This window comes from Durio zibethinus, chromosome 23 (assembly GCF_047325235.1).
Source record: "Durio zibethinus cultivar Kanyao isolate XHJ-2024 chromosome 23, ASM4732523v1, whole genome shotgun sequence".
In the NCBI taxonomy this organism is placed as follows: domain Eukaryota; kingdom Viridiplantae; phylum Streptophyta; class Magnoliopsida; order Malvales; family Malvaceae; genus Durio; species Durio zibethinus.
Window position 1 is genome coordinate 10,587,896 of NC_143184.1, and position 27,580 is coordinate 10,615,475.

Consider the following 27,580-nt stretch of genomic DNA (forward strand, 5'->3'; position numbering starts at 1 on the left):
CGATCTTAGAAGAGCAGTGTAATTGGATCTCTGAAGAATCCAAAAGGCTTAATGCCCAAGAAAAGCTTGAGAAACTTGAGTACCATACATTGAACAGAAATTAATTGGCCAACATTTGCATAGCATGCATTGAAATTCATATGCATTTGCATAGCATACACTGCTTTCAGGAAAGTAAGTGTATAAATTCAAGAAGCAGGGGTGTTCCAACATCACACATAGAGAAGGCAGATATGAAGATATTTTACAAAATTGAAAAGAAAAAGCTTGTCAGGTAAGTTCCTAATCTTTGAAATAAGATGTCTTTTGGTATCAGGGTTGATTTATAAGACCTTTGGGCATAATCTCCTGAAATTCCTTCAAACACAACTTTCAACTCCTTTGGATATGATTGTCAAGGAGCAATTTATTTTTCAAAGTCGTGGTGCCTCTGTTTAGAGGAGCAATTTACTTTTCAAAGTCGTGGTGCCTTTTTTTAGAGGAGCAATTTACTTTTCAAACTTTTCAAAGTCGTGGTGCCTCTGTTTAGAGGGGCAATTTACATTTCCAAAGTCGTGGTGCCTCTGTTTAGAGAAGCAATTTACTTTCCAAAGTTGTTGAGCCTCTGTTTAGAGGAGCAATTTATTTTTTCAAAGTCGTTGAGCCCCTGTTTAGAGGAGCTTCGGTTAAAAAAAACAAAAACAAAAACAAACAAAAAATATTAAAAAAAATCAAAAAATGAAAATGTTGAGTTGAATCTTGATTGGGTGTCTATGTCTTTACGCAATTTTTGTTTTACAAAAAATGTGCAAAAAGGGGCAGCTGTAGACACCCAATTTGGTCCAGGCCTGGATCAATTGGGCTTGGTCCAAATGGGTAAGTCCAATTTTATTTTTGTTATTTTTTATTTTTTTTATTTTATTCTATATTTTATGTATATATTTTCCTTTATATCATATGTATTTATTTATTATTACTATTTATTAATATATATTTTTATTTTTATTTTTTTATTTTATTTATTTTTGTATTTTTATTTATCTAATTATATATCTGTTATTATTATTTATTTTTTATTTATCCTATAATATTTTTTATTTATCTTTTCTAATTATCTATTTTTTTCTATTTGATTTTTATTTTGGAAGGTTGAGATTGAAGGCTGAAGAATCCTACTGGGAATGGAAATTCAATCAGAAGAGTCCATATTGGATTCAAAGATTGAATCCCCGTCCAAAAAAGAATTGGGATTGATCAGAAACTCCTGATCAATCCCTATAAAAGGGACCTTCTGGAACAGAATGAGACACAGAGAAAAAACGTGAGCAAAGCTACTGATTTGAGAGATAGAAGAGTATAAAAGGCTAAGAAGTATTATGAGAATTAGCAGAAATTTTTTGAAGATTTTTGGCATTTTTTTCTGGGAATTTCTAGAAAATTCCAGATTCTGGTTGAATTTTCCGGTGAAAGTTGAATTTTTCGACGAAAATTTCAGCCAACTTTGAAGTTTTCGGTGAGTTGCCCAGTTTCCGGTGACCTTTCTTAGAAACCGACCACCTTCCGGCCAACTTCCTGCGAAAAATTCAGATTTTGACAAAATTTTCCAGAATTCGACGTACATTCAACCGTAGTTCTTTAGCTTTTAGAGAGAAGCGGAAGGAAAAGGAAGAAAAGAGAGGAGGGGAAAAGCGTTCTGTCGAAAAACAGAGGGAAAGAGCCTTATATACCCTCCTAAAACGATGTCGTTTTGGCCTTAAGTGACCCAGAGGATCCGCGCGTTTTGCCGAGATCCGACTCGAGCGTCGACCCGCGTCCTGACCCACGCGTGTATCCCTCTTCTAGTCGATAGCCGAGCTGAGCCGGGTTTCCAAGCCGCTTCTCCGAGCCATTTTTTTTCTTGAGCCGAGCCGAGCCGAGCCGCCCTCCGAGCCGCTCTCCGAGCCGCTCCAGGTTTTTTTTTGTGTTTTTTTGAATTTATTTATTTATTTATTTATTAGATTGGGTTTATTTAATATTTTTTTATATATATTTTATTTTTATTTTTTTACTTTCCTTTATTTTTTTATTTATTTTATTTTATTTTTTTTCTTTTCACTTTTATTTTGTTTTATTTTTTTTCTTTTCCTCTAAAAATAAAATTTCAAAAAAAAAAAGGTTTTTTTTTTAGGAAAAGTTGAAAGTATCAATTTTCCTTAAAAATAAAATTTCAAAAAAAAAAGGTTTTTTTTAGGAAAAGTTGAAAGTATCAATTTTTCTTAAAAATAAAGTTAAAAAAAAAAAGAGGGTTTTTTTGAGGAAAAGTTGAAAGTATCAATTTTTCTTAAAAATAAAATTTCAAAAAAAAAAAAGGTTTTTGAGGAAAAGTTGAAAGTATCAATTGAAAGTATCAATTTTCCTTGAAAATCAAAGTTTCTAAAAATATTTTTGAGGAAAAGTTGAAAGTATCAATTTTCCTTAAAAATAAAATTTCAAAAAGGGGTTTTTTTTAGGAAAAGTTGAAAGTATCAATTTTTCTTTAAAAAATCAATTTCAAAAAAATCAATTTTCGGGGAAAAGTTGAAAGTATCAATGTTCCCTGCACAAGAACAATTATTCTTTCCTTCCTTTTTATTTTGATTTTGATTTTTTTTTAAATAATTCGACAATGGAGCCTCTGCAAGTGAAACAATAGTTTTCTTGTATACTCTTGAGGTGAGGGGATTTTCTCAATTTTTTGCTAAAAGTATTAGAGTCAATTGAGAATAATTTTCAATAGTTAATTACTTGGTAAAATTTTAAGGCTTATCGGATAACACAAAATTATGCTGATACCATCTTTTGATGGGCGTTGTGAGGGTGCTATAACCTTTTTCACACGTAACCGAACTCCCGAACTCTGTTCTGGTTAGTAGATCTGAACCTATTCTTTTAGGGACCTTTAAACTTAGGTGTTCCCTGAAAAGACAGATTCCTTAAGTGATCAATCGTACCTAAATAAAAAAAGATTGGTGGCGACTCCCTTAAGTCAATGTCTAGCGATAGATCCCTGAATCTAAACGTTATGACAATATTTTTCTTTGTAATGATATAAAAGTTATTTAGGATATGATTTTTTTTTTCTACCGAAAATTTTTTCCCTGAACCCTAAATATAACTTTTCTTAATTTAATAAATTCAAATTCTTTAAATTTTTATTATATAATTTATTGAAAATAGATATTTAAAAATTTTAAAAATCGAAATAAAAATGAAATTTTATTTAAAAATAATAGTAAAAATTTGAGAGTAAAATCGGTTTGCAAATAGAAGCACCCGAGAAGTTTTATTTGAAGTATTTTAACGATAAACAATTTGAGTACAAAAAAAATCGATGCAAATAGGAGCTCGTTAGAGTTTTTAACCATCACGTCCTCCAACCTCTAAACAGTAAAAATATCCAACAGATTAACCCCTTGATTACAGGCATTAACTTTTCCCATTGCTACTATTAAATCACAACTCAAGCCTCAGCTTGTCTGTCTCTGTCTCTTCTGTCTCTATCTCTCTAACTCACAACTTTGGTTTCTTTATGAACAGTTCACCGGCGACTACCTCGCCGGGATCTGGTCCGGAAACCTCACGGGGGAAAAAAAAACCTCATTTGAGCTTTCCAAATCTTATAAGCTAAAGAAACACACTTTTTGGTCATTTCAAAAGACTAATTTTGGGAAGAGTTAGTGGAGATTTAGTTGAAACCGAATCATGTAAATTCTGGGTTATGCTTATTTTGATAATGTACGTGGAGAGTTTATAAGGTTTCAGCCCAAAAGTGAATTTTTTAATCTGGGTTTTTTTTGGTTTTTTGGCTTTAGTTTTGGTTTTGGTAAGCTTGGTGGAGCTGTTGTTGTTTCTAGGTGACAAACAGTTTATGTGTTTCTATGGAGCTGAGGCTTTGAATTTTTTTGTTTTTAATTCAAAAGTTTTGGTAATCAAGGGAAGTTTAGAGTTTCAAGGAGCTGGTGATTAAGTTAATTAAAGTTTTCAGGAATCACCTTATCTTTTGTGGGAAAAAAAATAACTTTTTTTTGCCTGTTTGTGCTGGTGGAATAACCCAAATTTCTGAGTTTTTCCATTACATTGACTCAAAGCTTAAACTTTGGATCAAGTGGGGGGACTTTAACTGAGTTGTTGTTGTTGTGGAGTTGAGATTGAGGTGAAAAGAAGGGGGAATGGTAAAAGTTACAATGTGTAAAGTAGAAGAGACAAGTGGAAAGTGTGATTACAGGAAACAGTGGGAAATGAAAATAAAGATTTTTGGAGAAGGGAAAGTGGAGAAGTTAAAGAATTCAATGGTTTCAAGGTCTAGAATGAAGCTGTGGATGATCAGGGCAATAACTACAATTTTGTTATGGACTTGTTTTGCTCAGTTGATGACATTAGGAGAGATGTTTGGTCCAAGATTGTTGAAAGGTTGGCCTTCTTGTTTCAGTCATTCTGAGTTGCCTCCGGTTGCTGAATTGTCTTATACTCCACCAAAAGTTATTCATCCACCAAAAAGTAAGTACTTAAGTTTCTTGTTTCAAAGTTAATTTCTAATGTTTTTAAGGTATTGATGTAAATGAAGAAATCCCATTCCCATTTCATATGATTTTAATTTGCAATTTCTTAAATATGTCATAATTGATTTCAATAATTTTCATCTGTTCCGTATTTGGTTTTTTTTTTTTTTTGGAAGATTCGCTTTGTCCTGAACAGGCAATTGTCTGTCAAAGATGCGTTTAAGTTCTTCAAAAATAATTTTCTTTTTATCATCTTTTTTCCCCTTTTTTACTTTAGCTGTGATTCATTAGCTTAGCTTATCAGCCATTAAACTCTTTTTTTTTTTTTTTTTGCATTTATGGAGCTTTCTCCCTTTGATGAAAAGCAAGTAATCCCAAATTAAGTTGTCTATGATTACCGTTCTGATTTACGTTTTTTTTTTTTTGCAGGGTTATATAAGAATAATGGTTATCTTATGGTTTCCTGTAATGGAGGACTTAACCAAATGCGAGCGGCAGTGAGTTTTCTGCTATTTTTTCTCACTCTTTATTTCTGTTTTTGTCATGACTTTCCTGTTCATTTTCTCACTTTCCTTGTCATTTCTGGCTTCTGTTTTGCAGATTTGTGACATGATTGCAATCGCCAGATACTTAAATGTCACGCTTATTGTCCCAGAACTAGATAAAACCTCATTCTGGAATGATCCCAGGTACGTACTAACTTTTAATCTTCTTTTGGGCAGCTAAAATTATTAGAATTGTCCCCTGTAATTCAAAATGGTCCTCTAATTGATTGTTCATGAACAGTGAGTTTCAGGACATTTTTGATGTTGATCACTTCATTACTTCTTTGAGAGATGAGGTTCGCATATTGAAGGAACTGCCTCCTCGAGTTCAGCAAAGAGTTGATAAGGGAATGTTCCTCTCTATGCAGCCCATTAGTTGGTCTGATATTTCTTATTATTTTCATCAGGTTGGTTCCTATAGATTAAAGCTGGAATACGCTGTTTCGTTTCTGTGTTTCTTGTATTTGTTCTAATGCATCTAATTTCTGGACTATTTGCTGGCAGATTCTTCCTCTAGTGCAAAAGCACAAAGTTGTACAGTTGAATAAAACCGATGCTCGGCTTGCTAATAATGAACTACCCCTTGAGATTCAGAAGTTGCGCTGCCATGTAAATTTCAATGCACTAAGATTTACTTCACAGATAGAGGAATTGGGTAGAAGGATTGTAAAGATTTTAAGGGAAAAGGGCCCTTTTCTTGTTCTTCATCTTAGATATGAAATGGACATGTTGGCTTTTTCTGGCTGCACTCACGGTTGCAACAGTCTGGAAGAGGAAGAACTTGCAAGAATGAGGTAAGCCTGTTTGTTGCTTCAATAAGTATTAATTTGTGAAAAACTAATTTTCGTTGTCGTTATGTCATCCTTTCAATAATTATGGAAATCAAATATTATTAGATATGCTTATCCCTGGTGGAAGGAGAAAGTTATAAATTCAGAAATGAAAAGGAAAGAAGGTTTGTGCCCTTTGACACCTGAAGAAACTGCTCTAGTGTTAAAAGGATTAGGTATTGACAGGAATGTTCAACTTTACATCGCTGCTGGAGAAATTTATGGTGGTGAGAGAAGGATGGCTCCGTTGGCAGAAGCTTTTCCTAATTTGGTCGGTAAAATGTAGCAGCAACCTTTTGACATCTACATATTTATGTGTGCTCTAACAATTTGCTTTTCTTTACAAAACAGGTTAGAAAGGAGACTCTGCTAGTTCCATCAGACTTGAAATTGTTCCAAAACCACTCATCCCAAATGGCAGCATTGGATTATCTAGTCTCCTTAGAAAGTGATATATTTGTTCCTACATATGACGGAAACATGGCCAAAGTTGTTGAAGGCCATCGGAGGTGACATAACCATGCTCATAGCCTAATATTGTTCTTATCATTCTTTTCTTAGCTTTATTCATAAATCATAATCTTTCTCCATATACTCAATTTGATTAAAAATGTGAAGCAAGATACTACTGAGAGCATTAAATTTATCTGCTAGCTCATATTTTAGCAATTGGCATGTTGAATTGATCTCCTTTATCTTGGTATTTTCTTTTAACACATGCCAGATTCTTGGGATTCAAGAAAACTATCTTACTAGACAGAAAGCTTCTGGTTACTTTAATAGATCAATACCAGAATGGATCCTTAAGCTGGGATGAGTTCTCCTCGACCGTGAAGGAAGTTCATGCAGGTAGAATGGGGAGCCCTAAGAAACGAATCACCATTCCAGATAGGCCAAAAGAAGAAGATTATTTTTATTCTAATCCACATGAATGTCTACAACTGTTAGATGAACCTTTGAGAAGTACGTGATCCGAATCATGCAGATTAGATGATTATCTTCAATTACACTCTGTACTTATGCATATTTATCAGACATTGCCTACTTTTGCTCACACAATTAGCTTTTGGGGACAATTTAGGCCTTGAGCCTGGATTTCACATTCATGTATAGAGTGAAAGAAAAAAACAAAAGGAAATTACCCATTGCAATTTGCAGACTTAAGATGGGAAAATTCAGAATATGTATCATTTCCAATATCTTTTTTTAAAGATTTTCTAGACCATCTGAAATGATGGACATGAATGCGTACCAAATGCATACCAAAATTTCATGTGCTTACAAGGAATAAACAGAAGGTTTTGTTTTTTTAGTAAGCTTTCCTTCTTTCTAAAGAAACATCTTTGGTGGAACGTATAAAGGAGTGATAGCTCTTGGGGGGTTCGGCAAAAAGAGAGGAAAGGTCCATTTCTTTCTAACATCTGTTGAATTATACCGTAAGTATTTTCTATTGTTTCATTCGCCAATTCAAACTTGTTAGTAGTCGATCCAAATCATGTCTTTTTTTTTCGCACAAAATTGTTAAAAATTGAATTTTAATTATTGAAATTAAAATTTGAACATTTCATTATCAAATGAAATAATTGTTGATGTCTTTCCATCATTAGTTGTTTCCATTGGTAATAGTCAATGTATGATTATATATGTTTTATTTAGTTAAATAGATGTACAAACCTCAATTATAGTAAGATCTAAGTAAAAAAAAATTAACAAAAAGTGTACCCAATAATTCGAAAATTGAACTAAAGTATACTCATGCCATTTCAAGAGTTGTTATGAGTAAACCATGTCATTGACTCGTTGTTTAAATAATTGAACACCAATTTGTGTTTGTTATGAGTCAACTCAAACTCATGTCTCTCCATTATTGTTTAGTTGCCTAAAACATAATTATATATGGATTTTCTCTAATCCAAAAATCTTCCATGATGTAAATAAAAAATATGCCCCATAGTTCCATAATGATTACCCACTAAGTACTCATACCCCAAGAAATCCCATTTTTTTTTTTAATTCAAAACCATCATTCAATTCCCCCAGAGCCTCCTTTCAACATAAACAAATAAGACTCTTAGTTGGTTGAGACAGAGAGAGGGAGAAGCAAATAAGAAATTGGGTGTGAATTGAGGATATAGAGGAAGTGAGTGATCCAAGAGAGAAGTTGACATTTGATCCAATATAATTTGTTGATCCAAGAAATCACCCACTTTTTCCACTAAGGAGGGTAGCAATTTTAGTCAGATGGATAGCTAGTAAGAATTGCACCACTTAGGAAGGATGTGCGGCAGTTCTGGCTCCTCAAAGTAACTTTCTCTCACCACACAAACACATAAACCATGCCAGAAAAGAAGTGGTCTACTTTTAAAAAGTTTCAAAGCTTTAATGAACATCCACAACCCAAGAAAAAAAATAAGTAGTTCAAATGACAAAAAAGAGAAGTCAAATTTGCTGAGAGATTATAAGGAACTAATTTTTTATAAATTCATAAAATTTTATATAAATAAACTTGCTTGGATCAAAACGAAGAAAAAATGTATTAGACAAAATTCAAAAACGCTTTCTATTTAAAAAAAAAAAATGCTTCAATTCAAGATAATTTGCTTGATAAATGAGCCAAAATTGTCCTTGTGGTAATTAAGGATAATGGTTTTTACAAAGTTGGCATTGGCAGCCCCATAGCCCACCATTTCTTTTGGTGTCCAAGCTCAGGAAATCTATTTTCCAGCTCATCCAAACAATATTTGTCTAACTCAAGACAGAACAGCAGGATAATTTGGAAGACTTTGTTCCCTTGTACAATCCAGAATACTTAATGGACAAGAAAATGTTGCCAAAAGCTTTCACATGGGAAATGGAAGATACTGCGATTAAAATCATAATAGCAATAATAATAAAGCAGCTTCTCACATATGCATGGAATCCTCTGTCTCAAACAAGTACAAATAAAAGAATATATAATAATTTTCCCCCTAGCAGAGGCAACCCAGCAAACCAAGAAGCATAAAAATTCACATTTGGTCCAAGACCTAAAAACCTGTGGACCATGGCATGGAAAAAATGAGCACCTCAATCGGATAAAGATGGAACTAAATGATGAAACAAAAAGGGAAAAAGAAAGTGACTAGAATCATACACTAGCTTTTTCTTGTTCTGCGCCTCTTATAAGCCTGATCAGACTCCTCTGTGTAGTTATGAACTCCAGTTTGTGACATCAATTGATTGCTTGTATATTGGATTTCTTTCTCCTAGATGACAGATGAAATAGAAAACTAAGTAAGACAAATGAAGCAAATGGTTACACTCTCATGCATGGCTTCTAAGCCTTGCCAAAAAGGGTTAGAAGTAATTGAAGACAGAGGAATAGAAAAACAACTATCTTAGTTAATATTTATTCCGGCAGAGGGTTACTTAAGAACTGGAAAGGTTCATAATTAAACCTTAGAACTGGATGCCATAGAAGTCCCTCCGCTATCTCCTTGTTTACCAACATCAATTTGCACAGAGATGCTCGCCTGTGACATATCCACACCTGAAGACTGCAGCGCTTGGGTCAGAGAGTTCAATACCCTGTTTAACACAAAAACAATCTCCTTAATAGCATGTATAAAAACCTATCTCCAAAGGACATGTAATAGAAATGCCATGATTAAACAGATAGCATCATTAACCCCAAAAATCTGCAAAATAAATTGTCAGAATACCGAATCTTTTGTACATCATGTCAGGTCAAAATCCAAAAATTGCGAGTCAAAATTTTAATGATAAAAATTTCTTTAAAACAATAAACAAAGATTAGTCACCATAATTTGCAGACTTTGACTAAATATGGGCAATAAGAAAACCTCTGAAACACCAGCCTATTATATCAAAGGATAAATGAGTATCTAAGATCAAGCTGTTAACCTGAACAGAAAGTATTCTAGGGAAACCCTGCACCCTATATGATTCACTCTCCAGTGAGTTTTAGAGCGGGATATCTTCAATTGCCACAGTTTCCATATGAGATATAGCAGGTAAACAAAGTTATAATAGCAAGAAAAGTAATGCAAGTATTCTAGGGAAACCCTGCAACCTATATGATTCACTCTCCAGCATATTCATCAATACTGTAAAACTACAATTGTCAGATGGATATCAGTTTTCAGTGAGTTTTAGAGCGGGATATCTTCAATTGCCACAGTTTCCATATGAAAAGTAATGCAAGTATTCTAGGGAAACCCTGCAACCTATATGATTCACTCTCCAGCATATTCATCAATACTGTAAAACTACAATTGTCAGATGGATATCAGTTTTCAGTGAGTTTTAGAGTGGGATATCTTCAATTGCCACAGTTTCCATATGAGATATAGCAGGTCAAACAAAGTTATAATAGCAAGAAAAGTAATGCAAGTATTCTAAGGAAACCCTGCACCCTATATGATTCACTCTCCAGCATATTCATCAATACTATAAAACTACAATTGTCAGGTGGATATCAGTTTTCAGTGAGTTTTAGAGCAGGGAATCTTTAATTGCCACAGTTTCCACATTAGATATAGCAGGTCAAACAAAGTTATAATAGCAAGAAAAGTAACACACATGTTACCCAAGAGAAATTCTGACAATTAGAGCAACAAAATTGTAAGGAATAAATGAGAGGCACTCACCCTTGAGAGTAGGCACTTGACAAGCCTACTGATTCACCTCTAATAGTCAAGTCCTCCCCTTCATTTACTGAATTGTTTGGAACAGCATTCTCAGTTAGACACTCTCTACTTTGCCATGGCTGAAATTGGCGTCTATATACCAAGTTCTCAGAATCAGAAGCAGACTCATGAAAGGAGTTTGTAGGGATGCTACCACTTCCATGAGTAGCAAATGTATTTGATTGTGTCTGCATGTTAACAATAATTGTAGCTGACCCAGGGGGATGATCCAGTGCTTTAAAAACTGCAGCATTACCCAAGTCAGACTCAATTGAGTTCTGAGTATTTGCAAGCATTGATGGAATGACAACATCATTCTCACAACTAGATCCATTCTTCATAACTTGAGAATGGTCAACAAAACTTTCTGCAAGCCCATGATGATTTCTCTGTTCAAAAAAGGAAAATAAAAATTAGTAGCTTCCTTGAATTATGGAAAGTAATGCGATAAAATATATATTACTTATAGAAGGTTCCAGTTGTAACTTATGAACAGAAAAACTTCAAAACAAAGAAAAATAACATCCACCTATTGCTGTATAATTTCCTCCTGCGCTAAACATAGGGTGCATTCATCTATTGTCTATTGAAAACAACTGTCAGATATATGCTTGGCAACAATTGTCCCATGCATTTAGCATTTTAAATCTCCAATATCGCAGCATCATAAACATTAATCTAAGATAGTGTTTGGTATCATTTTCAAAATTACCATGATAATGTAATCACCGAGGTGATCTTATTACTAAGGTGATCTTATCACTTGTGATTTGGTTAACAATCATTAATTTGTAAGAATTAAAGATCCATGTGTTTAATATTACTAAAAATCAAATATTATTTTATTTAAAAGAACAATAACCATGCAAATTATAATAATTACGCAGGTTAATAATTTTAATATTGTTTAAAGATAATATTTTTAAAATATAGTAATATTTTATTTATCTTATAATAAAATATAATTAAATTATTAAATATATTTATTTATTAAATAAACTAATTTTTATAATATAAATTATGTAAAAAAATTGAATTAGAAAGTAAAACTAATCTATTAAAATCATAATAAAAGAAAAACAAAAAGATTATATTATATATAAACATTAAAAAATTAAAAAAATACACAAATAATTTTTTGAACTTGTTACAATGAATATTAGTTTGAAAATATAAAAATTTATAATATAAAATAATTATAATTTAAAAAGGAATCAAGTTTTTAATTCACATATTAAATTGATAATATTGACATAATATTAATTATTGTTAATTTTACCTATCACTTTACTTTAGTGATAAAAGTTTCCCATTTTTTTTATGAGAATTAGACCACCCTCCAAGACAAAGATATGATCACTCTCAGTAATCCAAAATCACTATCACGTAGGATCACCAAGTGCTTACCAAACATGGTGATCTAATCACCATGGTTTTTGGAGTGATCACCCCATACCAAACATTACCTAAAAGACTAAAACATTAACATTATCAACCCATCAATGTAAAAGCAGTAAAAATTTATGCAAAATAACCACATTGACATGCATGTACAAAGGCCCAAACATCAACATAAAAAGCTTACCCATGGAATCAGTTTTGTTGGCTCCTGGCTCCACCCTTGGTATGATCCCTCATACATTTGCAACTTTTCCTGTAAAAACTGAATGTACTGTATGACCTACACATAAAGTTGATGATATTCAAAATCTATTAAAGAGGAACAAATAATAAATATAAATGATTACATTCATGCATGTATATACATATGTAATGTATAAGTGTAGTACAGAAAAGAACTCAATGAGTGGTGACCTCTAATAGAAAAGAAGCTTTGTCTCTCTTTTGATCGTTTTGAGGTATAAGACCTCTCAAAGTCTGAAACCTGCCACAAAAAAATAATCACTTTCAAATGTGAGAACAATCTAGCTTCTAGTTGTACAAACAAGAGGAACACTAATGTATGGCAAAAGCTTTTCCAACCAACAGGACCTGCTCAAACCATACAAACCCAACCAGACTTTACTTGAAGAATAAACAAGCTGAAACTCAAAAGAATCCCAATGTAAAATGGGCCTGAGCTGGTAAATCCAAAATGCCAGCCTAACCCAAACTCAAATGCTAGAGGCCAACAAAGCAAATGTGGCAAAAAGTTGACAGAAATCTAAATGTCTTTCCAAAACTCAACATGAATTTACTCAAGGTTAATATACAAACTTGATAAAAATCAACTCCAAAACGATGGAAAAGAGAAAACCAGAAATGACCAAAACCTGATCCAACCTGCTGAATTGTCACCTCTAGATACATTCACTCGAAACCTCATTTATCAAATTCCATTCTGGAAAACCTTTTTTCCTTCATTAAACTTGCCATGATATCTCTGGCCAAATTTCTAAAGCTTGGACTAATTCATACCAGTTCAGACTCTTTTCCTTTTCAACTTAAGGAAATAATTTTTCCTATGATTTGGTGGGCCAACTTTTTGTCACCAAAAAATTTCTTGATAAAGGATTGAACAAACAAGGAAAGCAGAACTGTTTCTATTCCTCTGGTATAGACTCAAATATCAGTGAAAATAGAAGGTCTCAACTATTGCAACAATTTACAAGGTTCACCTAAGTTGAAACATGATCTAGATAGCAAACTACAGCTCAAATTGGGAAAACGCAAACAACTTTTGAAAACTATGTCAAAGCTTTCATAAGAATGCTTCAAATATATTCAAAGAATTTTAACTGATTATTGGCACAATATTATCATTAAAATATCTCACTTCAAAAAAGCTTTCAGCATCCATTTTCTGATAATACCAAGCTGCCTCCAAGAAAATGGTTTGTTGCACTAACTTTAGTTAACAATGCCATGACTAAAAGGCTTCACATAAGTTAAGCAATCCAACCTAAACCAATGGCCTACAAGTAAAGCAGCCAAACCAGAATACATAGCCCCAACTAGACCTAGAAATTTTTTAAACGACAAGATGACCCTGCACGAAAAAGATACCAAAAAATATGAAAGCAACATTGTTTAAAATTGACAAAAACTGTATTAGTTTAGCAAATATTAAAAAAAAAATGGCTGTTTGATGTTTTACATGTCGACACAAATTGTGACATGGCAATATTCATGTTTTACACTAATTTGACATAAAACAGATTCGACAGACATACACAAATTATCAGGTCTAGCCACAACAAAATCTAAACTTGAGCTAGATAATGCCACTCCTAGGTTTCATTTCATTAACAATATTATTACTGCAATCAATCCCACAAATTAAAATGCTTCTAAGAATGTTTCGCATTAATAACTAATTCATCCGCACATTTTCAATTGTAGCATTCAATTACAACTAATATAAAAAATTAAACCCAAAAATATTTTTAAAAAAAAGCAAAATAATTACTTTAAAAATAAAATTTTTAAAATTTTGACCTTTCATTAATCTTGCTTCTTCTACGCTGCTCAGTCTCAGAATGCTTAGACCGATTCGTATTTGTCTTTTGCTCACTTCCTTTCCCCTCTACTTTCACTCCTTCCCCTAGTTTTTCAAAAACAAAGATATGAAAAATAAAAAACAATAATTACTCCAATTCTTTAAAAAAATAAAAAGAGAAAAGAAAAGACCTTTATCTTCGTAGTCATCTTCGTCTTCTTCTTCTTGATGAAGCTGAGCCATTCCCACAGATTTCACCATTTTTCTTTTTTTTTTTTTTAATATCTATAAAAATTCTTTAGAAAGGATTTTCTTTTTCCGTAATAAAGCGGAGGAAAAGGAAATATTTAAAATTTTCTTGATTCTTTTATTCTATAAAAATCGTTTGTTTCTTTTTTAATTTAATAAATCAATTTTGATTGTAAACGGTGCTATCGTGTACCCATTTGGTAACGTTTAAGAAGAGCGCCACTTAGGGGGATCGGAGAAAGATAGAATTTTTCTCATTTATTTATAATAAAATAAAGTTACCATAGAGTTCATGATAATTTAAAAGGCAACCATTTTAAATAAATTTTTTTACAAAAATTTTTGAAAATTATGTTTTTTATATAAAAAATTTAACAGTGACCATTTGTTAAGAAGTAAAATGGTTATATATATATATATATATATATATATATATATATATATATATATAAAACTAGTGTTGTAACCTCCGCTTGGTTTGGGATTAGTTGAAATTCCCAAAAAAATAATAATAATAATTGTGAAAACTTATGAAATTCTTTTTATAAATAGTAGCATAGATAAAGCATCTAATATCTAAATAAATCTTTTAATTTCATTAAAAATTAAAAATAAATCATTTTATTTTACAATTATAAAAAACTGTCATCTTATTTTCAATAAAATTTGATAATTTATTTGAATATTATATATATATGCAATTCTTTACACGTTCACATATATGTTATTTTTACTATAATTAGAAAGATGCTTGTTACAAGTCAAAAATATTTTATTTTATTATCTTTATTTATTATTTTTAAAAAAATTTATTTAATTAAAAAAATAAAAAATGATACGTGAATATTTTACTTGACGTCTTATTTTTATAAAAAAAATTTTAATAAAAGAAATAAAAAAATTAATTATAGATTTGATACCTAAATTATATCAAAATGTAAAAATTGATACCTAAACTTAAAAAAGTTACCATTCACCTATTAAACTTTGAAATCATGTGTGGTGTTAGCGCGTAAACTTCGTGCCGTTAAACCAATGAGCTTCGGTGGCAAATGTCCAATTGTAATATGCCACGTGTACGCTACATGTAAATATAAAAGGCCAACTATAATATGAAGTAAAGGGGAAAAGAAAATCGAAAAAAATTAAAATTGATACAAAATTGGTTTGATTTAGATTAATTTTTTTATTCGATTTAAATTATATTTGGTTATTAAATATACAGATGAAATTTTGAATTAGATTTCATATTAAAACATAAAAAATTAAAAAAAAAATCAAATAGAATCAGATTATATTTTTATTAATTTATATATATTAAAATTTTTATAAAATAAAAATAATTATTTTGTATATAAATTTATTTAAAAATATTTAAAATTTTATTAAAATAATATATAAAAATTTAAAATTTAAAAATTGATGAATCAAATTGTATCAATAAAATTTAATTTAGATCAAATTAATTTAAAAAATAAATTAATTTAAATTAAAATCAAATTTTATAATTTTATAATATTATATATTATTAAAAAAATAAAATCGAATCTGATTTAATTTGTTATGTTATTATCATTAATATATATATATATATATATTTATTAAGTATCATGTAACGGACAAGTGGCTATCAAACATTGGTTCACCTGAACTGAAAAAATTACTGCATCCAATTAAAAACATCGGTCAGAACTCAAATGCCCAGCCAACGATAGCCACCTAGCTTCGGCGGCAATTTTCTTTCATCTTGTCATTTTCTTTTCCGGTTCTCGTCTTCCCTCTTACTTCTACAGTTCCACTCCCATCGTACTGTAATAAACATAAATCTTACAATCAAAATCACACAAAATTCAATAGAAAGAAACCAAAGTATTGAACAAAATAATCAACCCATAATCGAATAAAACAAGATTCAACAAAAAAACTTAACAATAATCAAATTCACCCAAAATTCCACTAAACCAAACTAATAATCAAAGGAAACATAAATAACCCATCAATTTCAAGATTGTATAAGTGTGAGGAAACGAAACAAAACGAAGTGATTTAGGAGGAAGCAAAATTAAACAGGAAAAACTAAAGACAGGAAAGAGGGGATGATGGTGGCTGTAAGGAGGAATCTAGTTGTGGAACCGTGGCCATGGTTGAAGAGCAGAAATTGGGTACTGCCACCTAGGCTCATTGGTTTAACGGCATGAAGTTCATGAAGTTTATGGACTAACGACGCACACGGTTTTGAAGTTTAAGGGGTGAATTGTAACTTTTTTTAGTTTAGGAATCAATTTGTACGTTTTGATATAATTCAGGTATCAAATTTATAATTAACTCTTACATATGTAATAGGATGGTGAAGAACAAGCCAAAGTGTACATTATTGAACAGCAGAAAAATGCTCAGCTACAGCAAATCCAATTGGCCCCGTTGTGGCCTCAGGGCCACTTGGTTTTGCTGCTGCCTTTGTTCTGTCAAATTGTAGCAGTCTTTGAACCAAGAAAGCAATCTTAAAAGTGATTCACCCTAGCTCCCTCTCCCTGTCTTTAACACTCTCGTGTAAACAAATGTGACAAAGCACTAACCTAATAGAAATTGAATGGTAAATGGTGTTTTTGCTTGGCTGATTGATGCTCTTCCATGCAACTTTTGGGGTTTATAAACCAAATATTTCTTGGTGGCAAGGAAGGCTAATTTTGTATGGACTGAAATTTGATTATTGAAAACAAGTTAAAATAATCTTTTATGCTAAAAATGAAAAAAAAAAAATTAAAAATTGTTCAATTTTTAAAATTAAGATAAAATTAATAACGTATTTCGCAAAAATTATATTGAAGTTAACATTATTAAAAGATTGCAATTACATCGAGGGACAAATTTCTCAATTTCCCAAATGACCAGTCAATGGTTTATTAGAATATTTTTTTATTTCTAGTCATTTCCAAAATGAAATAAACATTTATAGACACATGATTGTTAATTGATCCCTAATGCTTTTATTTGGCACAAAATAATAGTAATAAGAAAATATACTTATGCAGTGGCTTCTTGAAAAAAAATACGAATCTTAATCCACCAAAGTAATCACTGTTGCAAATGTTTTTCATTTTCTTTTTTGACAAATACACTGCCAAATTCCATATATGGGAAAAAGCAACTCCAAACTGCAGCCAAGAGGCCTTGTTTAGAGTTTAAGACTTGTTTTTGATTGCTGATTTGCCAGAGTCGTGAGCCATACTTGAGTTGTGATGAATGCTAGAGAACTACCCAAAGTGTACTTTATGACTAAAATGTTTAGCTGCAGCAGCTATTGCAGCCTCAGGACCACGTGGTTCTGCAGTCTCTATGCTCTCAAAGCCAGCAGTTTTTGATGAATGGCGGCTTAGAAACAGGAACAACCTTAAAAATGATAGACGCGAACTCCTCTTTTTGTCTTTGCTCATCTTGGTTTAAGCCTGTTTAAAACCACTCTGTAGCAAAACGAAAGAAAACCCAACAAAGAGAATCAATGGACAGAGAAGATTCAAGTGGCGTTTTTGCTTGGTTGATTGATACTATATGGTTGGTTCCATGTCGTGTTTGGGGGGTTTATAAAGCAAATATTTTCTTGGAGATCAAGCTAATTTTGTCATGGAATTCGATTGTTGAAGTCAGAGGATTCTTACTACTGGTTGAAAACTTGAAATCACTCGGCCTTTTTGACGATTTCTTCTACTGACCCTGGGGTCTTCCAGGGTTTTTACAGGTTGATTGAAGTTGCTTGGAAACTGTATTTGACATAGGTGTTGAAAGAACGCCATGCTTGGCTTCCAAGATTGCTGAAACGTCAATTCTCTAATTTTAAGCCTGCCAATCTGAATTTTAGCATGTGTATAAAGTTGAGTGAAGCTTTTTATTGGTACTACCGAGAAAGTAAGTCCAAGGAAACTTCACTATGACAGCAACTTATAATAAAATTGATGTTTTGAAAATTTTTTTATTCAGATTTAAAATTGTCCGGTCTATAAAATAATTGGAAAATCTTTGGGGACATTGGATCAAATTGTAAAGCACTGTCCACCAATAATCATTTCAAGCAATTGGGTATTGGTTATTCAATTTTTTATTTGGGGAGGGAAGATTCAAACATGCTCCTTGACGAATCATGAAATAATCGAGCCAAATGCTCTCATGTTTATTTTCTAATATTCCAAAATGCTGTATAATGGACATTTTTATACTCTTCAAAAACAAAATTGTTTCAAAAGGGGTAGTCCATTCAGATTCTTAGAAGCGTGATTTTCTAGGCTCAGAAATATGCTGTAGGCACCCTTTCAGGACTATTACTCAATTACAAAAGGAAAAGGTTCAGAGTTTTGCTTCTCTGTCAATAGTATTATCATAATTATATTTCTACCTAATGAACTCAGTAATTTGATATCATATTTGCAAGACTTAAAAAGGGAAATGGATTAAGGACACCTATCTAACTCTGTTCTTCATCATGTTAAATAAAATTCATGCATGAAAAATGCCTAGAAAAATTAAGAATTTTCTGAAACAAAATTTATGTTTTTCCTTTTAAGAACAAGCTATGAATAGTCAAAATTGGTTGCAGGCTTACATGAAGAGAGGCATAATAGCTTTTCCCTACGAGGCTTGAATTATATGATAGATCACCATGTGAAAGAGCTTTAATATCACATCTGATGGATCTGATTACAGGCGTAAGTCAATGGAGTTTTAGAACTGGTGTGAGGTACCTTGCTTCTCCATCTTGAACCAGAAATCGAAAAATTCTTTCTTACCCCAAATCAGCAGAAGAAACTATATGTATATACACACACACTCACGTTGATACCTCAATGCTGACGCAGCATTTTAGGAACTTGAACAAAATAAATAAGCACCCATTGTCAATCACCGCCATCTTCTTCTTGATCCTCGAATTGAGATTCTTCTTTGAGGTTTATATCTTCACCTCCAACATCATGACTTCCAGAATGCTGAAAAAACAATCCAGATGATGATGGATCATTTTCATCAATATCCTCTTCATTTTCCTTTTCCTTTGAGCTTGAACTTTTTTCACCGTCCATCCAAGCAGGGCAACGATGTAAGACTCCAAGAGCCGTCTGAACTTGTGAGTGTGCTGACAGACTTGAAGCATTAGTTGATGTTTCACCAGAATCAGGCCTCAAGCAAGAACATTCAGGGACTGGATGTGAAAGAAACGATGAAGACTTTGACTTATTTGAGGCTTCAATCAGTCCATCAATTAAAGAGCTCCGCAAATGCCTTCGTATTGACGTTAACCAGGTATGGTTTGCATGATATATGTGGCCACGGATTTGTTCCAAAAGCCTGACAACTTCTTTCCTATGTTGAAAGAGCATACAATCAAGAACATGTTGAGAGCATAAAGACAGAATAAAAAGGAGAGAACATTTTTCAGTTAGCAAATGGCAAGACTTCCAAATTGAGGTAGAACATGAGCCTCAGCATTGATAGAAGTTAAACAAATAAATTGACTGCAACACCATCACTATCTTTTATGAAAAATAACTTACAACTTAAAAACTAATTGTGTACACTCAAGCTTACATGTGCAGTCAAAGATGTTTACCTGTCTGGCCTGTATGTTTTAGACGCAGCTGACTGATACAATCTGTGTCCCATAACCAGACTGGCAAAATTTGGATGCCCCTTACCATCACGATCAAATCCAGGGATGAAAACATCAGCTTCAACAGAAATGAAATAGTCTATTGCTTCCCATAGTAATTTATGGGCATTAGTCCTCAACTCTACAACTGTACTTTCAGGCTCATTATCACTTTCAGCCACCCATCCCCACCAGCCTTCAATATTATAAGTCTTGGGTCTGGCAGGAGGAGGTGGAAGAGGACGGGGACGAGGACCAGAGTTTTTCCATGCATCAAGCTTCATTTCAACCTGAGCAGATGGCAGAGCCCTTGGGTAATTTTCATCAAGGTTAGCCTCACGACCATAAATTCTACTGAGTTCCCAAACTGTGCTGAGGGAAGTCCTATCAACAACATTTTCAAACATTCCATGAAGAGGGATCAATGTCCTTTGGCCTCCAAAAACTTCTCCTCCAGAGACATATATGATAGTGTCCCTTGAGTATCCATATGCACGAAGAAGAATACCAACCTGCAGAAAGACGAGCAATTTCAATCAAGATCTCACATTTTCTAAAATTATTTCAACCTCAAGTTGTTTCTCCATGGAATGGCTACATTAATTGGCCACTTATGAAGTGCAGGTAAATTACTACAGACAATTTTTAAACAAGTCACAATGACAAATCCACTTTGAAATTCATCCTGCCTTTCTAAAAGCTCTACCAGTTATGCATCATAACATCTCTTCTCTCCCCACCATGAATGGAACGCAAGCAGCTTCTAATGTCAGATGGTAAATTTGCATTAAGAAAAACCATAGAATTGAAGCTTCATAAACGAATGAAGTTCACCAATTCAAAATTACTATACTCATAATTTCTACCTCTTCTGGCATCAATGGACATGAACCCTTGAGGCGTTGCTTTGCAGAATTTACAGAAAGCTGCCCCTTTATTATCCCACGTTTTCTCATCCATGATCTTCTATGCTGAATAAGTTCAGCATGCACATCCTTGGGGGAAGCTCCAAAAGAGAAGATATGTGTCAAATGATGGACAAGATTTGAAATAAAACATTCAGTGATTAAAAGTACCAATGGTGCTTTCAGAGTTTAAAGCAGGTACCTGGAAGAGTTCAGAACAACCATGATACGCTAAAGCATCTCTTGTCATCCCAGGATCAAAGGCAATAAATGGCCTTCCAGGAGCCCGTAACCTTAAATGATAAAACAAAATTAACAAAAAGCTAGAAAGGAAATGATATTACAATTTGTAACCATGGCCAGTTATTTACCTATGCAAAATATTAGTTGCCAGTTCCTGAACATCTTGTCGGAACCTAAAAGCGTGAAAAGAAACCCTACATCTGAGTCTTTGATACTCTTCAAGATGCAGCGGAAGAATGGCCTGGATCAGATACAGAAAATATTAACAATTATAAAAGCATAGAGAAATTAAATTTTTTATATGATCGAATAACCATGTGAATGAAGGGCATTTTAACTTAAAGGCTGCAAGATTCTCATTAGTCTTCACTCTTCATCATGAGATACCCGAGGCACAAGAGACTTTAAACAAACAGACATACAAAAGGATGAGCATTAAAATGTTCAGATAAAGAGTGGTTTAAGCAGAGCAGGTGGGTTGCTAACATCCGACAGGCAAAGCAAGATTAGCCATTCTTCACTACATAACAAATCTGACTAGCCGACTTTCAGATTTTTTTTTTCTGACAGTAGAAAGAGAATTATGGTCTTGATACGGACTTAGCACATGACATAAAAACAGGCAACACCTAAGAATCGTGTACCCATAGATTCAAACTCCAGAATTCTAACCAGACATACTAGAGAACCACCAAACACTAATAATTAAGTTGATAGATGTAAATCCAACAAGATGCACCACAACAATACATGCCCTTAATCTATTTATCCATTTTACCCTAAGAGTAACTCATTTTATAAATTGATATAGCATACATGCAAACTAAGAAAAAGTAATTTGGTGCCAGATAACAATATATGCATTATTTAGCAATAGGAAACATGTGTCTAACTATAATATTTTGACAAATAAAGTTCAAAAGGTGTTGTTCCAAGTCAAAAGAAAAAGTTTAAAATTCAAGTCACAGGTCAACTGAAAATTGACAACTCTCATCACCTGCAAGCATCCACCATCAGAGACAACTAGTTCGACTACAGAATGCTTGATCAAAATAGGAAGCACATTGTGCAAATAATAATATGGTGAAGCTGAGTATGGCACTCTAAACACTGGGATCTCCTTATTTCTCCTTGCTGATTTAAGACTTTTAGGCAGGGTTTTCACAATATTGACATCTTTTTCTAAAGCCGCGATGAATTGATCCTCATTATAGAGGTATGCAAAACTCTTGAACTGCGAGCTGCATCGAACATATATCTCAAATAAGTTGACAAGAACAGTTACTGATACATGAAATGGCCATGATCTAACTCCAAATAAAAATTAAAAATTGTAATAATTATACAAAAGTAAAGTGACCTGATTCCCTTCTTGCTTGTTGTTTGTTGAATCTCTGGAACAACTAAAGTGGCATTAAGAAACCGAGCAACCGCAACCACATCACAAATCTAAAAGATGAACAAAATATTACAATAGAGAATTGCATCTGCAATTAGGAAATTCAATTACAGCATCCTTACCGAGCTCCTAATCTCATGGAAACCTCCTTGTATTCTGACAAAAATGTACCCATTTGTCTTAGCACTAGGACCTGCTATTTGCATGTGTATGACAAAAAGCATTAGTTAAGATGATATCCATACAATAGTTAAAAGTATTGGCAATACTGTAGCTGGAATAGTATCAGAAGAAAAAAATAAAGCTCAAATTGGCTCTTTAAATAAAGAAAATCAAGCTTACTAAAACAATGACATCTGGCAATAAAAATTTGAAAAAAAAAACACTCTGAAATAAAAGAAAAAAAACACAACAAAAGAAAATAATAAAAAAAAGAATTTAACAAAAAAGTTCCAGAATTTTTTCACAGTAAATCAGAATCCATATTTTGCATCAAGATGTCTATACCAATAAATTTATCAATATGATACTAAATTAAGCAAGAAAAAAGGTCCCAATAAAAAAAAAAAAATCAGACCTACCAGTCATGACACATAAATAGAACATAAACCTTCATAACAGAACATAAATGAACTACAACAATAGGTCACCTCTCATCTTGTACAAAAATAAAAATGACCTGTCCTACAGCACAACTTTGATTCATTAACATTCCTAAATGGATTTTATAATTTATACATGCCCTATGCAACAATCATAATTCCCAAAAGAATCTTAGGGTTCTAGCGACCACTTTCTAAAGCAACACGATGTTCAATAAAACTCCAATTTTATTGGTTACTTATATACATCGGTTTACATGTCAGGGAAGAATTAAAAGACAATGCTAACTCTAAGGGATATGACAGAGCCAGTCTTGGATGATTTTCATTTCAATCTCTCCCAATATGCTGGCACACCGATTTTATTTAATTGGTGCCATTCTTAGTCATTCAAATACCAGCTAATAATGTTACGAAGTTTCAAATTTTATATCATTGAAATTGTATACATCAGACTGTTAGCAGTCACTGTAAATTTTACAAGGAAGAAAAGGGCCCACGTATTTAAAATATTCTCATAGAAGAATGATAATAATATTTTATGAATATTATACTAATGTAAAAGTATTAAATTAATTTCAGGACGAATGAAGGTTATAATACATGTGTGTTTGGTGGGAGTTGGATACACAAAATAATTACTTCGATGTTAGATCGGAGTCGGAGTAGGGTGCATTCTTTTAGGAGTCAGGTTAAATCTGTGCAAGCAAAAACCCGCCTCATCCAGACCCGACCCATTTTCATCGTTTGTCATAGCTCCTAAATCCTAATGTTAGCAACTTAACTTAAACCTCTATTAGCTGGACTTCTGCTGTGAAAAATATGCAATTGTTTCACCAAATGAATCAAATTCCTGTGAAATACATAACAGTAAAATAATCAAAAGTTGAAATGAGAGCTAACCTGCATAGTATCCTCTAGGATTTGCATCTGGATGTACAGATTCCAATTGCCCAACTGGACCCCAAAGTCTTCTATACAATGGGCTCTACACCAACAGATAGAAAACCGTAAGATACCATACATGTTAAATAAAATCTAACAGAAATAACTGGCTTTAAAATTACCAAAACAGTTTAAAAACCAAATCAAACTGGAGCCAAAATACAAATTTCAGCTCACCTTAATGAAAAAAAAAAACAACATTAATCTGGGCATTTTCAGTAACCAAAATGGATCCAAACAAAACTCCCAAACAACACAAAAACCAAACCCACATGTCCAAAAACAGAAAACTAAAACCACCAAAAGCAAAAGCTTTTGAGAAAAACAACCAATACCCAGAAAGTAAAACATGTCAAATGAAAAGAATCAAAATTTAGAAACAAGAAAAATATTAAAAAAATTGAGATTGTGAAAGCATAAAACTTTGCACATTACCGTTCTTTGAAGGTGTGAAGTTTCAAAAATAGGTCTCCAAGAGAAGATTGTTATGGAAGACTGGTATTCTGAGAAGCCATATTCAGTGAATCTTGCGAGCAAAAAGTGTACAAAGAGTGAAAAAGCTGATAAAACCAAACCAACTAAACCAACCCATTTCATCCTGGACTTAAAAAGCGCTTTCCCTTCTTTCATTTCTCTCTCTTTCTTTTTAAAACTCAAAGTTTTCTCTTCTCTCTCTCTAGAAAGAAACCTTCAAGAAGAGGAAACAACAGAAGGACAGGAGGAGTCAGTAAAAGAAAGTCCAGAGACAGAGCAAGAGAGAGAAGGATAAAGAGCGTGTGATGACACGTGTGAGACTTTTTTTTTAGCAAAAAAAGAACTAAACAGTGACCGTTGAGTGTAATTGTCAGAGATCAGACATGCTGTGACATTAAGAGATTTCGGTAATAGCTCCAATAATTTTCTTTGTCCTTCCTCAATTATCTCAAGTAAAAGGGTAATACTCAAATATTATGGAGTCTTGGCAAATAAGGGTTTATAATTTATGCATTGAACTGTCATTGAATCACAAAATATATACATATTATTCTTCTATTAAATTAAAAATTAAAAAAATAAATTTGAACAAGAAAATATTTGTGATTGTCATATAAAAATGACAAATAACCTTCTATTAATCTTATTCCAATAAATTAAAAACCTCTAACATGAATCTTAAACAATCTAAGGTTAGAGTTTTTTTTCAGATACATTTAATCTTGATATTTGAGATAGAACAATTTATCCATATTTGATTTTATACGTAAAAAGAACCACCTATAAAGAGCAACAACTCAACAAATTTTCTTTGATTTGGTTCACATCTTTCCTAGCTGAAAAGGTGCAAGATAGTTAGTAGGTTACATCGGTGTGAATAATGTCACGTAAAGTTGGTCTTATAGTGGAAATTCACATTAATGGGTAGTGTCCCACTGGGGGGGTTTGTGGCTATAGGAGGGGGAGGAGAGGGGAGGGGCGGGGGTGGGTATGTGTCGTTTTATTGGTTCACTTGTGGGATCTGCCACTGCCAATGCCAAGAGAAAAGAATCTGAAGCAACTGGAGAAATCCTTGGCTGGTTCTTTTGCCAATGGAAGGGGGTGGGTTGGCCTGTCTTGGCAGTGAATGCAGCTTTTGAAATAGTAGAGAAAAGAGACTAGTGAAAGAAAGTGGTCATGGGCAGAAGGGAGGGAAGGGGCTTTGGTCAAAAACAAGTGAACTATGTTACCATGTTTTGAGTTTTAGGTGAGTGATAAGTGCATTTAGATTAGGGATTTTAATGCCTGACTTCTGAAGGTAGATGAAGGGAAAAAGTACAAATTTTGATTAGCGATAGGCTTGGAAAGTTACTTGCTTTGCTTCAAGTGACATATTGTTGTCCTTTGTTGTAAATGGATAAGCCAATGGGCTTGTCATCAAACAGGCTTCTTTCGATAGGAAGAACAGTCTCTGATTGAAGTTGCAAGATGACATTTTTTTGAATAATTAAAGGATGACAAATTGAAGTTAAAATTTTCACCAATAGTAATTAGAAACAAAATCATATTGAAATACCAAATAGAAGGAAAAATAAAATGAAAATAATTTTTTTGGTACTTAAAGATTATTAGAGATTGAATTTTGATAATTAAAATTAAGATTTCAATGTTTAAATTATGATCATTTATCTTAATGTAAATAATTTTAAATATAAAATATTAAATTTTAATTTCAGTTATGAAAATTCAAATTTTATCAATTTCAAATATAAAAAAATAATTTTAAATTTAAACTCTAAAAGTAATTAAATTATATTTCTAATTATATAGTAAATAATGGAATTTCTAGTATTTTTATCCCAACTTAAAGATTTAGGACAAATTTTCTATCTCAGAGCTGCAGTATTGGCAACAACAATGAACGCAAGCAACTTTTTCCACTCCGATGCAGCCAACTTCCTATATCCAGGCCCATTGACATAGTTATTTCCAAATTTTCATAAAACAAATGAACTTTTTTTTTTTCTTTTTCGCCTTTAAGGTAGTTTGTGTGAGGCATCGATTTCATCAATCAACCACTCCCTTTGACGTTTCGAAGAGAGATTCCTGCAATTGGCGTTTTTCTAATAATAGAAAAGAGACCAAAAGCATGTGAATCCCAACAACCCTAGCAAAACGTTATTTATTTCTATATGTTATACTTACTTGGCCATAAAAATAATGTTAATACTTACTATATTTATATTTTAGGCCATAAAGTTTTTTAAAAAATTATTCCATGATTGAAGTTTTTCGGGAAAAAGTAATTTCAAACTACGCTGATTTTACTAAGAAAATGTGTAACGTAACAACTGTTGACATTTGACCCCATTTTTTTAAGTCATGCATTTTTTTTGTAAAAAAAAATTTGAAATAAATAAGTTATTCAATCTATTAAATCAAGATAAAATATAACGTATCTGATAATTTAAAATAAATGATGTAATTATAAATTGTACATTTGAAATAATCTTAATAAATAATTACCGATAAAATTCGAATTCAAAAAAATTTTTTATAAAAAAAATAAATCTAATCGATTGAATTAATTACTTGTTAATTTTAATCATACATTACTATACATGCCAAAGATCACCCATTAAAATTAGTCCACGTTGTAAACACAGGAGTTCTTCTTTTTTTGTTTTTTTTTTTATTTTTCAGGATTCGATATTTGTGTGTAGCATTACAAGTTGACATGGAAGAGTATGTTTTTAAAATCATGGGATGAGTAGATTTTAAATATATATATATATATATGCTAAGGCTAAATAATTAATAGAGTTAATGTTATCAATGAGTTTTAAATTATAATAAAATATTAATATAATATTTAAATATTAAAAATATTTAATATAATATTTAAATTATAAAATTTACCGTTTTTATTATTTTTAATTTCATCAAAATTAATCTTTAATGTCATGATCGGATCCTTAATCTTCTGGTTTGGTATATGTATATTCTTGCTTTACCAGATAACGATTAGTGGTAGTCTTTATCAACGACTAGATCAGTTCATTTTAGTCAGACATTCTTATCTCTTTTTTGTAAATGATAAAGTTGATCGATTGATTAGGAAATAACATAAGGATGGGTCATACGACATCTA

The 27,580-nt window shown here is 32.2% G+C and overlaps 3 protein-coding genes across 10 annotated transcripts; 1 reads left to right on the top strand and 2 right to left on the bottom strand.

Annotated features, from left to right (window-relative positions):
* Positions 1-3,475: 3,475 nt before the first annotated feature.
* On the top strand, positions 3,476-7,182 carry LOC111313570 (rhamnogalacturonan I rhamnosyltransferase 1-like). Its single transcript, XM_022914246.2, has 8 exons — positions 3,476-4,494; positions 4,926-4,993; positions 5,097-5,185; positions 5,283-5,448; positions 5,546-5,835; positions 5,938-6,142; positions 6,223-6,380; positions 6,596-7,182. The coding sequence occupies exons 1-8, from the start codon at positions 4,167-4,169 to the stop codon at positions 6,840-6,842; spliced, it is 1,551 nt and encodes a 516-aa protein (XP_022769981.2). The 5' UTR covers positions 3,476-4,166; the 3' UTR covers positions 6,843-7,182.
* A 1,556-nt stretch (positions 7,183-8,738) lies between these two features.
* On the bottom strand, positions 8,739-14,639 carry LOC111314602 (transcription factor BIM2-like). 7 transcript variants are annotated; one of them, XR_016332872.1, is made up of 8 exons: positions 14,190-14,639; positions 13,998-14,103; positions 12,375-12,444; positions 12,145-12,240; positions 10,521-10,948; positions 9,334-9,438; positions 9,005-9,115; positions 8,739-8,905 (listed from the first exon to the last, which is right to left on the bottom strand). XR_016332872.1 is itself a non-coding variant. In XM_089753240.1 (8 exons), the coding sequence occupies exons 1-7, from the start codon at positions 14,257-14,259 to the stop codon at positions 9,006-9,008; spliced, it is 936 nt and encodes a 311-aa protein (XP_089609366.1). In that variant the 5' UTR covers positions 14,260-14,639; the 3' UTR covers positions 8,739-8,905; position 9,005. The 7 variants fall into 7 exon arrangements, 6 of the variants coding, with proteins under 6 accessions (XP_089609366.1, XP_022771850.2, XP_022771851.2 ...); XM_089753240.1 differs by having other exon boundaries at positions 9,005-9,116; positions 9,384-9,438; XM_022916115.2 differs by having other exon boundaries at positions 9,005-9,116; positions 9,309-9,438; positions 14,190-14,638.
* A 2,644-nt stretch (positions 14,640-17,283) lies between these two features.
* LOC111314603 (O-fucosyltransferase 27-like) lies at positions 17,284-24,746 on the bottom strand. 2 transcript variants are annotated; one of them, XM_022916121.2, is made up of 10 exons: positions 24,412-24,746; positions 23,935-24,019; positions 22,552-22,625; positions 22,391-22,479; positions 22,028-22,271; positions 21,159-21,271; positions 20,990-21,080; positions 20,749-20,877; positions 19,844-20,394; positions 17,284-19,596 (listed from the first exon to the last, which is right to left on the bottom strand). In XM_022916121.2, exons 1-10 carry the CDS (start codon positions 24,604-24,606, stop codon positions 19,134-19,136), a joined length of 2,034 nt encoding a protein of 677 aa, XP_022771856.2. In that variant the 5' UTR covers positions 24,607-24,746; the 3' UTR covers positions 17,284-19,133. The 2 variants fall into 2 exon arrangements, with proteins under 2 accessions (XP_022771856.2, XP_022771857.2); XM_022916122.2 differs by having other exon boundaries at positions 22,552-22,622; positions 24,412-24,745.
* Positions 24,747-27,580: the final 2,834 nt, after the last annotated feature.